Genomic DNA, 12369 nt, shown 5'->3' with positions numbered 1-12369 from the left:
GCTTCCAATACAGGTTGGGGAGCGGTGTGCGATGGACTCCTGACTTTCGGCACCTGGACAGGTGCGAGGAGGGCGTGACACTTCAACCACCAAGAGCTATTGGCTGTAATTCTAGCCTTAAGGGCTTTTCAGTCAGAAATAGCAAGCTGTCACGTCCTGGTTCGATCAGACAACATGACAGTTGTGGCATATATAAACCGCCAAGGCAGAATTCATTCACCACCACTGTTGATACTGACGCGTCACCTCCTCCTTTGGGGCGAGCATCATCTCCTCTCCCTGAGAGTGACATATGTCCCAGGCCACCTGAATTACAGCGCGGACCTACTGTCATGTCAAGGAGTGATATAGGGCAAATGGAGATTTCATCCTCAAACTGTTTTGATGATTTGGGAAATATTCGGCAAAGCAGAAATCGATCTATTTGCCTCAGTGGAGAATGCCCACTGTTTCCTCTGGTATTCAAAGTCCTAAGCCCCACTGGGAAAGGACGCAATGGCACATAAATGGCCAGCGAAATGCAAATATGCCTGATTCACTCTGTCATATGCAAATTCCGAGAGGACAAGGCAACGGTTCTATTAGTTGCACCAAAATGGCCCAACCAGCCATGATTTCCAGAGATGCTGTACAGCTCACCATGGGAAATACCACTGAGGAGGGATCTCCTCACTCAGGCGCAAGGCACAATCTGGCATCCCCAGCCCCTGCTGTGGAACCTGCATGTGTGGTCCCCGAGCGGGGCACACTACATGTGCCAGAACTGACGCGTTCAGTCATGAACACCATTTTACTGGCCAGAGCACTGTCCACGAGATGCCTCTACGCACTAAAATGGAAGGTGTTCACTGATTGGTGTCTCTTACATGGCAAGGACCCAGTAAACTGCTCCATGCATGAAATTCTAAAATAATTTAAAGAGCGATTAGACACAGGACTCACCCCATCAACGCTCCAAGTGTATGTGGCAACTATATCTGTGTATCACGCACATGAAGGCAGTGCCTCTATAGGCGAGCATGATTTAATCATTAAGTTCCTTAAAGGAGCAAGACGACTAAACCCACCTCGGCCGGCTACAGTCCCGACTTGGAACTTAACTTTAGTCCTTAAAACAGCACTACTGCTGGCTCTGGCCTATCTTAAATTTCACCTGTTTTTATAACGGACAGTTTCGCGCCAAAACAGGTGGGGCTCAAACACCATAGCCAATATTAGAATACTGGTGTTATTGTAGAGAGGTTTCAACTAGGTCGTGTAAGAAGGCACTCCCTATATGCGTAGCTACGCAATGTCTCGTTCCCTTTGTCTCAGGGAACCAAGGTAATGTACGTAACCGAGATGTTCTACACCATTGCCATAGCTCTTTCTGCCAATTAATGTACATACAGTTGCAATCAAAATTATTCAATTATTGGATGTATTCTTGGTGTTATTGTCTTAAAAAAGTTGGCAGCACTGCACAGATTAGGCATTTTGCTAGTAAAACTACGATTTCATTCTAATTTGACAAGGAATCCATTTTTTTACCCTAAAAAATGAACATTCCACAGGGGAGAGTGTTTTTATATGAACTGCAGCAGTGCTTAATGCATCATGACATTAATAAGACAAACGAACTATCAATGTACAAATCAAACTCACTCTGCAGACCATTTCTTTTCCAAGCATCTTTTTTATTATATCCATGTATGTGGTTACAGACGAATCATATAGAACAGTGAAATCGCTCACAGAAACTATAACTTCTCCTCTGTCTTGTCTGCACTCGACTCCATTACCACAAAGGAGACGGGTGACGTGAGCTCCAGTGAACACCGTCTTCACTCCTATTGGTTGTCACTCTCGAAAGTTGCTCATCATTTGCATCAAGTTAAACTTTTCTCAACTTTGTCATGTCACTCGCCACGCCCACATCTAGTTGCCAGAGGTCGCTGTCGCTCGTGTCGCTGGAAGTCACCAGCTCTCATTGACAATGAATGAGATGAGGTCGCTTTGTCTCTGGAAGTCGCTGCATATGTGTACGGGGATTCAGGCACATCTGACACTGGAAGCAATGACACCACCTCTGTCAGCAGCAGTAAGGGAGCCCCACCTCCCTATATAAGACACTGCCACAGGTCGCTTCTTCATTCTCCGCATATCTCTTGTCCGTGCAACTGCAAGGAGGGAAGTGTGGTGAGATACTTCACTCCTGTTAGAGAACCGGGGTTACGTGAGTAACCTAAAGTTCTCTTTCTAACATTTGTTCGGTATCTCACTATGGGATATAGCCAACTCCCGTATTGCAGATACGCTGTCTGAAGCAGACCATCAACCGACTTGTAGTGTCTAATGTACATCCACCTAATCAATTTGCAAAGAATGGAACAATATAACACACTTGTGCTTCACTGTGTTATTGGTGATTTGTGTGTGTAAATGTTGTATTTATATATTTTTTTACACATTGGAAAAATGGCGGTGGGTGAAAAGCCAGCAAGTCCACCAGCTTACAGCTGAGCGTGGAGTCGCTCACCTTAGGCACAAAGGCTGGATTTGTTTTAAGAGACACTCTCGACAAATCCACCACAAAGCGCATGCAAGAGTGATGTACCGACAAAGCATGGAGTTCACTAACTCACTTCGCGGTCATCAGAGCAGTAACAAAGTTGCCTTTAGCCAAAGGAGTTTCAATTCCATACTTTCAACTGGCTCAAAGGGAGGCTTCAGAACCACAGACAGATCCCATGACGGAACTAGCGGTTTTGACACCCTGTTCAAATGCTGAGTTCCCCTCATAAACCTGCAAACAAGCGGGTGTTGACCTATTATACTCGAGTCAATTCCCACATGACAGGCCGATATGGTAGCGAGATAAACCTTGACAGTAGAAAAGACCCTGCCTTTATCCAAAAGTTCTTGAAGAAAACACAAAACATCTGCCACCAAATATAAAAATGGAACAGTGTGTCTGTGTGCACACAGCTGCTCAAACACACTCCATTTCCGATCGTACACGGAGCATGTTGAGGCAGCCCTTGTGTTCTGAATCATTTCAGTCATCCTCGGGGGTAAACCCTGTGACACTCAAATTTAGCCTCTCATGGGCCAAGCCCAAAGAGCTACTTGGTCCAGGGTGAAATATTTGCAGTGGGAGGGACCAAGGCTGGCCGTACAAGAGTTGTATTATTTCTGCCAGCCACAGTTTCCCCGGCCAATACGGGATGGTCGGTATGACTGAGTGACCGTAATCTCTTACTCTTTTTAGAGTTGGAATGATCAGACTCAGTGGAGGAAATGCGTAAAGTAGCGCATATGGCCATTGATTCGCTTGAGCATCCACACCCATAGGAGCACCGTCTCTCGCCAGAGAGAAGAACAGAGGGCAATGAGCATTTTCGTGCAATGCGAAGAGCTCTACGGCAGCTCACCCGTATCTCTCCCACTGCTGACTCCTGACACCTGAGAGTGACGCTTCCGCTGTCCGCACAGAGGATTCTCCTGGACAGGAGATCCGCCCCCGTATTCATCACTCCCAGAATGTGCATTGACCACAATGAGAGAAAGTGCGCACCACCACAATAAGCTTTTGTGCCAGGCTGTGAAGTTGCTGTGAACGCATGCCCCCTTGTCTGTTTATGTATGCCACTGTTGTCCAATCTAACTAGGACATGGTGGCTTTGAAGGAACAGTGCAAAGTGCTTCAATGCTAGAAACAATGTCAGTAACTCCAGAAAGTTCACTGCGCTGCCCGGCCGAGAATAAGCAGGGAGAATAGCATCATTCTCATCCTCCTTGCCACCGTTCTCCAAAAGGCGATCATCATCGTAATCCTCTTGCTCTGCTTCCCTGTCCCCAGCCAAAGGGGCAGATTCAAAGAGGGGAGGGAGATTGGTGGAAACTTTGTCCATTAAATCACCCCAGCTGCGCTGTTCCTGCGGCTGGGGCAGGGGGGTCTTTCTCCGCTGGCAGCAGAGAAAAACAGGGATCCCCATACCTCCCCATACCAAAATTTGCCGTATGAACCGGGAACAGTGCGGGCAACACTCAGGATTAGCGAGTGCAGCTTGCGCATGTCTGGCCCCGAGACAGGTGATACAGAACAGGTGGGAATCCTTGGGCGAGATCATAGATCCACACATGCACGTGGATTCTTCCACTTCGCTCCGCCGCTCAGTGAACTTGCAGTCACCATTACAGAAACCTGAACTCAAGAACACAGAGCCAGTTCACCACAATGTGCCACTCGATTCTGTGTTAATCCCCGGATCTCTCCTTAATATGATAAGACCAGCCGATCTGCCACACCACCATGACGTGCAGGAGAGGGTAGAAGCTATAGTTGTTTTTAACTCTACCTGAAAAAACTAGTTGAATTCCCATAGTGAGATACCAAATTAATGTTAGAAAGAGAACAAAATATATTCAATTGTGATATTTACATGGTAGCCTACTCCAAGGTACGCTACCTGTGAAAAGTTTGGACACCAATTAATTTGTTTACTATTACTATTTACACATTTTTTAATAATAGGAAAATCCTCAAAACTATGAAATAACAAATGGAAGCAGGGGAATTATTGTGATAAAAAGAGTAAAAAAGATCAAAACTCATAATAATACATTTATATTTTTACTTATAACTTATATTTTAGCTGTTTCAAAGTAGCTTGTCGCGGAGCCCTTGCTGCTGCTGTCCGCCAAAGAAGCAGCCGTGGCCATCTGCCTGGGGATGGAGGGGTCACTGCCGGCCGCCGAGAGCCGGAGTAACCGCTGCTGTCCACCAAGAAGGGGAGGAGCAGTTCCATCTGCCAGGGGTCGGAGGGCTCGTTGCTGTCCGCCAGGGGAGGAGCGAACTGTCATCCACCAGAGGGCGGAGGAGCGGTTGAAGACCGGGTGACAGCGTGTCCGGGAACCGGCGAGCAAGTTTTTCTCTCTCTCTCCTGTCTCTCTCTCCCTCTCTGTGTCTCCCGCTCATCCTTTCCCTCTCCCCACGCCTCCCCTCGTCTCTCCCCCAGGTTCCCAGGAGGCGGGGTGAACTACCGGCCGGAAGGGCAGCGTCTCCCCTCCAGAAATTGGGGGGGGGGTTAGGTCAGTCCAGTGGCACCCTGGCCTGAATCAAGTGGGGGAGGAGTGTGAAGAGGAAGAGGGCATGGCCGGGCTGTGAGGGTACAAAGGCCGGTGCTCAATCAGATGATCAGCGAGAGAGCGAGATAAAGGGGGGCCGGAGACGCCAGTTCGAGAGAGAGAAAGACCGTGCTGCATGTGTGTGTGTCCATGTTTGTTTTATGTTGTTGTAAGTTGAGTTTTACCATTAAATGTTGACTATTCAGCCGGTTCCTGCCTCCTCCTTGCCCGTCCTTTAACTGTTACAATTGCGTTCAAGTCCTCCTGAGAAGTTCGTACTTCTGAGATTGTAAATCGTAAATACGATGTGATGTGTGTTCAAGTTATTTAAATCAGAAAGTACGGACCCATTTTGAAATTTCATATTTCTTTCTTTCTTTTTCATTACTAGTGAAGGCAGGAACCCTTTTTTAGCACCAATGCAAACAAAATGAAGAGCAAAGCCATGCATTAGGTGTGTAATTAATATTTTAGCTATTTTTCTTAAAGTGCAGCCAAATATAATGATGGGTACTGTAGTTTTGTTGCAAACGCTTGTTGCTGCATAAACCAGCTAAATAAGTCTTACTTTCATTGTTGTATTCAAGTTTTATTGTTATTCTTCATTAAAAGTTCAAAAACTGCATACAAACTAAACTACACAGTGAAAAGTAAAACTAAATTATTACAAATAACAATTTGCCTCTGCCATGATTCTTAAATCAACATGCCCAAACTTGGAAAGTTGGGGCTCAAAGAAAATCCAGAGTTTCCCCACTCATAATAATGACTTTTTAAATACAAAAAAGTCAACTTGTAAATACAATCATTTAGACATGACTTAATGCACCATTAATCTCTGTAACCACACTGTTATTGGATACTTTCACTCTTGGAATAAATTAATCATGATACTAGTGAAATTCTACAATGGCATGATCAGTATCTGGAAACTATTGCGTCAGTGTAAGTCCAAGATTACAAATTAAATAAATTGCTAAAGTGCACCTTTAAAGAATTTTGATTTTGTAAAAAAAAAAAAAAAAAAAAAAAAAAAAAAAAAAGAGAGAGATTTTAAGCACTAGTTTTTAAAATCACAAGGAACATCAATTCAGTGAGCCAAACTTCATAGAATAACATGGTACATGCCTAAGAATATTTTGTTAGTGTAGGCAATTTATAACCAGGGACTAAAAATGAAATGTTTTTTTATTTTGGTTCGTGCTGAGCAAAAACAGTATTTTTTTGTTCTGGTTCAGAATTTCCACAGCCTCCCTTCCAAATGGTAACCGGTTAGAACAAAATAAAAGAACGGTTAATAACGTTCTTTTTAAAATGGCAGTACTCTGCGCTAAGGGGTGGGTGAAATACCAGTTGCAGTATTTCCAGATAAAATAAGCCATTACATTTTTTTTCGGTATGGTGAATTTAGCAGCATAGAAATCATAACAAGCATACAGTTAATTCACGTGTAATTGTAATTACAGATAATCTTCATTCACAGAATGCAACATCCACAACAGTCAATTAGGTAAAGAAATGTGTTATGCAGCTGTTTCCTTCAGGATCAAAGCACATCTTTTATCGGGCAACACCAATTGGTGTAATTCCAAAAATTTACTGTGATAAACATTTTTACCAACTGTGCTATATACAGTCGATTTAATCCTATTATCTTAAACTTAAAGACCTGTCCTATGTGGGGGGACTGTTTCGTGAAAAATCTGAAAAATTGTTTCTGAGAAGCTACATTTTAGGCAACAAAAGATGTCTGACAGAGGCACAGACAGGGTTGGGGAGTAACGGAATACATGTAACTGGATTATGTATTTAAAATACAAAATATAAGTAACTGTATTCCACTACAGTTACAATTTAAATCATTGGTAATTAGAATACAGTTACATTCAAAAAGTATTTTGATTACTGAAGAGATTACTTTGCATTTTATTGTCATTTGTTTCATTTAATATTTAGTCCTTTCAGATGGAAAACATTTATACATATAAATGATGCGATCCAAAGTGCATTTGAACAGCGGTGAAACACTTTCTTATGATGTGTTACATTCATACGAGCAGACAGAGAAGTATGTTTGAAGTAAGTTTGGAGCAGAAGAAATAGGAATAAACTTTGTGTAAATTGTCAGCTTTACGCTAAGCTAAAATGCTATTTCTAGCCATTTTACATGCACACGTTACCAGACACGATGATATTTTTTTTATCAAGAAAATTCACTTTAGATCATAATTTCTTTTTTTCTAGTAAGACCTTTGATATTAGGGCAAAAATCGTATTCTTGATAATAATTTTAAAATATCTAAAAATCCATAAAACAAGATCAATTTGATTGATCTTGTTTTAGAAACAACACTGCATAAGATATTTAGGTTTTTCAGAGAATGTATTTTTAACATGTGTATTTTGTCTTACTGTACTGGCAGAGTTTTTATAGTCATAACAAGTGAAAAAATCTATCAGTGCTGAAGAAGTAATCTAAAGTATTTAGAATACTTTACTGACCTTGAGTAATCTAACGAAATACGTTACAAATGACATTTTACAGCATGTATTCTGTAATCTGCAGTGGGATACATTTCAAAAGTAACCCTCCCAACCCTGGGCACAGCATATCTAGGACTGTTATATTCTTAGCTTGACACATTTAAAACTGTTAACTGTTGACTATCCTTATCCATTTTTACCAACTGTGCTAGATACAGTCAATTTAACCATATTCCCTTAAACTTTGCACAGTGCACGTAAAGACCTGTCCTATGTGGGGGGACTGTTTCATGAAAAATCTTAAAAATTAAGGAAAATTGTTTCTGAGAAGCTACATTTTAGGCAACAAAAGTAGTCTGACAGAGGCACAGCATATCTAGGACTGTTATATTCTTAGCCTGACACATTTAAAACCCATCTGTACACGTTTCCTATTTTTACAACTCTCCAGGTTATGATGTTACAAAAATTAGAGAAAGAAATTAACATATGTTTATATTACAAAATGTAATTAATTATTTTTAATAGACTATATTGTTTAAGATTTCTTAAAAGAAATGTATGCCACAATGGTACAGATTTAATTAAAGTTGTTGATTATTAGCTAAATATTCTTAATCTGAATTCCAGATAATGGATGTCCAAATGCACTTAAGTGTCGCAAACGTATTGGTTCAGGTTGCGTTGCTTTGCTTTGAGTAACAGTGCATTTTGTACTAGTTTGTACAAGTAGATTTCTCAGCATTAGACCCTTCTGAAACCTAAGTAATTAAGGTGGAAGTAACTTTGCTTTAAAATATAACAAAATATAAATATCAGATAACCATGGCCAAACATTAACACATGCACCAATAGTGTAACGGCACCAATCCAGACGATGGCAGTAAATCATCAACAAGCTCAATTTACCTGCTCAAAATATGATAGAAGTGGTGGGCGAATAGTGCCTCAGTTTGTTCCTGGGAGGGTACTCAGCCTTATAGGCTCCATTTGGTTAGAATTCGTTTGGGGGCGGGGTTAGGGCATCTGCTGCCTCCCAGGAACAACTTGAGGCCCCTTTGTACAATGGGCGTCCTGCTACTGTTGTTTATTGACTCAAGTGTGGTTATTTGCACTGCTGTGTTGCAAAATCCAGCGCATCATATCTAAAGCGGCTTGACTGAGTGTGAGAATGACAGAAGTGTGTAAAGAGTTGTTCGGTACTGCACCGGATCAGGGTCCAGTGGAGAAATGGATCCTGCGGTCCGACAGTGTCAGTGTGGAGATCATTTCTCTCGGCTGTGTTATAAAGTCCATCAAAACAGCGGATCGGAGCGGTCAAAGTGCAGATATAGTGTTAGGATACGATGATTTAGAAGGCAAGTTCTTAATTAAGTTTTTAATTGTCATTTTTAACGGAAGTCTTGTTTTTGTGACTGTTATCCGAGGTTTCCTTACAGATGTGTTGATTAGAACCAGTTGAAATGAAGTCCTAACACTTTCTCTGCAGATGCCTGCCAAATGTGGCGTCTCAGTACACAAGAATCACTAATACGACCTAGTTTATTGTGTAGATAGCGATGGGATTAAATGGAGAGCAAATATAGAAAAGTCCCCTGCTTATACATGTGTTTGTCTCCTGAGACAAAACCCCAGTAATCTCACTCTTGAGTTTCAGAAGAGATCTCAACAATAGCACATCATACGTTCTTCCCAAAATATTCTATTCTCAAAAGACCAAGTTAGGCTATCTGAGTTATGATATGCACATTAATTTTACAGCTATAGTCTTACTATATGTCAGCAATAGTCTATTTTTATTTCTCCTCAGGAAGTTTAGTTAATAGTGTGGTAGTAATGTTGTTTACCACAAAAAATATTCTGACGTGTTCCTCCTTTTAATAATAATTATTTATTATTATAATAAAGAATAATTTTCGGTGTGTCCAGAATTTTCTGTTTCGGCCAAGAATTTTTGAAGTGAAACATAACATCTGGAACGACATTAAATATCCTAAGCTATGAAAGAGCAACCTGGCATATTAAAATACTTTCCCCAACTGATTAAAACATCTAATTTATAGAAAAACTAAAACTTCTCAAATGTCTTATAAGAATGTTAAAGTCACTCAGCAAGGTGTAACCTAGCATAACATAATCAGAATAAAGAAAGTTAGATCAAATGTCCACATATTAAACATCACTGAATCATTCATGTAAAACTATGCAAAAGCACACTGTAAAAAGCTGCTGCAAAACAATTGTACATATGTGCATGTAATGTATATAATGTGTATATACACCGATCAGCCACAACATTAAAACCACCTGCCTAATATTGTGTAGGTCCCCCTCGTGCCGCCAAAACAGCGGCAACCTGCATTCTTCTCACCACAATTGTACAGAGCGGTTATCTGAGTTACCGTAGACTTTGTCAGTTTGAACCAGTCTGGCCATTCTCTGTTGACCTCTCTCATCAACAAGGTGTTTCTGTCCACAGAACTGCCACTTGCTGGATGTTTTTTGTTTTTCGCACCATTCGGAGTAAATTCTAGAGACTGTTGTGTGTGAAAATCCCAGAAGATCAGCAGTTACAGAAATACTCAAACCAGCCCATCTGGCACCAACAATCATGCTACGGTCCAAATCACTGAGATCAAATTTTTTCCCCATTCTGATGGTTGATATGAACATTAACTGAAGCTCCTGACCCATATCTGAATGATTTTATGCACTGTACTGCTGCCACACAATTGGCTGATTATATAATCGCATGGATGATTGTTGGTGCCAGATGGGCTGGTTTGAGTATTTCTGTAACTGCTGATCTCCTGGGATTTTCACATACAACAGTATTTTACTCAAAATGGTGCCAAAAACAAAAAACATCCAGTGAGCAGCAGTTTTGTGAACGGAAATGCCTTGTTGTTGAGAGAGGTCAACAGAGAATGGCCAGACTGGTTTGAACTGACAAAGTCTACAGTAACTCAGATAACTGCTCTGTACAATTGTGGTGAGAAGAATATCATCTCAGAATGTTCTTTTGAGATGCGAGTTGCTGCTGTTTTGGCAGCATGAAGGGGACCTACACAATATTAGGCAGGTGGTTTTAATGTTGTGGCTGATCGGTGTATGATCGTGGTGGTCGATGCAGATATATAGAGAGCACGCTGGCCTTTCTGTCACTAGACTTAACTACAGAGATGGAGTATTAGAATAATAATGATGTCCTTTAATGTCACTCCAGGTTATCTCTCAAACCCATGCCACTTTGGAGCTGTAGTGGGCCGTGTTGCCAACCGTATTGCCAAGGGCCGGTTTGTGATCAATGAGAAGGAATATAAACTGGCTATAAACAATGGACCCAATGCTCTGCATGGCGGACTGAAAGGCTTTAACAAGGTAAAAAAAGAACAACACATGTATGAATTTGAAATGGAAACCCTTGTTCTCTAAAACATGCTTCAGTTTTTCATATGTCTTTTATCCATTTAATTTAGGACGTTTGTGTATGTTATAGGCAGTGTGGAAAACAGAGGTTGTGGATAATGGATTGAAACTGAGCCACAGTAGCCCAGATGGTGATGAGGGATACCCTGGGAACCTGAGCACTTCTGTCACCTATAGACTGGAGAAGAACACATTGAGTGTGCTGTACCATGCACAGACTGACCAAACTACACCAATCAACCTTACCAACCATTCATACTTCAACCTGGCTGGACAGGTAGTGCTACATGAACACAAAGTCTTAAAATGCATGGAAGAAACAGTACACAAATAAATCAAGACTGGGCTAAAGCACATAACTCAGAATGTGAAAAATCAGAAGGTTGCTGGTTCAATCCCCACAGCCATAACCATTGTGTCCTTGAGCAAGGCACTTAACTCCAGGTTGCTCCAGGGGGATTGTCCCTGTAATAAGTGCACTGTAATTCGCTTTGGATAAAAGCGTCTGCCAAATGCATAAATGTAAATGTAATAAGATTTTATACATAATAGATAATATTTGTGGACACTAAAGGTGTGGTCTTACTATCAGTAAATAGTATTTCCTGCTTTCCGCAGGGGAAACCAGACATTTACGACCATGAGGTGACCATCTCAGCAGATTCTTACCTGCCTGTGGATGACACAATGATCCCCACTGGTATTTGTGGTCAAAATTACCCTACAAATATGTAAACCTCAGGGACAAGTTGGAACAGTAAAAGTTAATTTTATCTGAAAGATACTTAAGAGCTTCATAAGATCACAAACAGAGCAAAGCAAAAAAAGAAAACAAAAAACATGTCTTTACTTGGCAAATTTGTAAAACTGCATGTTCAGTTTACGTAATGCTGATCTTACAGCTCTCTAGTACAGAAGCTGTCAAACATGGCATTTAATGTCTTCCTTCACTATTCATAGGGGAAATAAAAGCTGTGGAGAACACACTGTTTGACCTGAGAAAGCCTGTCCTCCTTGGCTCTAGACTTAATGAGCTCCCTGGGCCAGGCTTTGACCACAACTTCTGTCTTTGCACACCAGGTGAACCACAGCTGGAGAAGAAATGTGCAAGGTAAGATGTATGTTTTGTTATTTACAGCTTAGAGCCTATGTGTGGTTCTGCATGGTGTTCTGCTGGGTCTACTTGTGTCTTCAAGTTGTCTTCCATTCCTCAGATTAACAAGTAGTCCTGGCCTAAACTCGCATTATTGGTTAAGCCAATGTTGTTATATGTCTAGCCTGCTCAAACAAACAAATTGCAATTCCGCTGTAGCACATTTAACTTTAACGTCCCATCCTATTACAATC

At 41.3% G+C, this 12369-nt stretch overlaps 1 protein-coding gene across 1 annotated transcript in view; it reads left to right on the top strand.

Moving 5' to 3' along the window:
• The first annotated feature begins 8634 nt into the window (after positions 1-8634).
• The window catches only part of galm (galactose mutarotase), a 6481-nt gene continuing 2746 nt past the window's right edge, over positions 8635-12369 (top strand). Inside the window, exons 1-5 of the mRNA XM_051650944.1 lie at positions 8635-8951; positions 10820-10974; positions 11093-11299; positions 11641-11722; positions 11983-12133. Of these exons, the coding sequence (XP_051506904.1) occupies positions 8765-8951; positions 10820-10974; positions 11093-11299; positions 11641-11722; positions 11983-12133 (782 nt within the window). The 5' untranslated portion in view covers positions 8635-8764. The remainder of the gene's footprint in view (positions 8952-10819; positions 10975-11092; positions 11300-11640; positions 11723-11982; positions 12134-12369) is intronic.

Source organism: Myxocyprinus asiaticus, chromosome 23 (genome assembly GCF_019703515.2).
Source record: "Myxocyprinus asiaticus isolate MX2 ecotype Aquarium Trade chromosome 23, UBuf_Myxa_2, whole genome shotgun sequence".
NCBI classification, from domain to species: Eukaryota; Metazoa; Chordata; class Actinopteri; order Cypriniformes; family Catostomidae; genus Myxocyprinus; species Myxocyprinus asiaticus.
The sequence above is the reverse complement of the archived record's forward strand: the minus strand, read 5'-3'. Positions and strand labels throughout refer to the sequence as shown.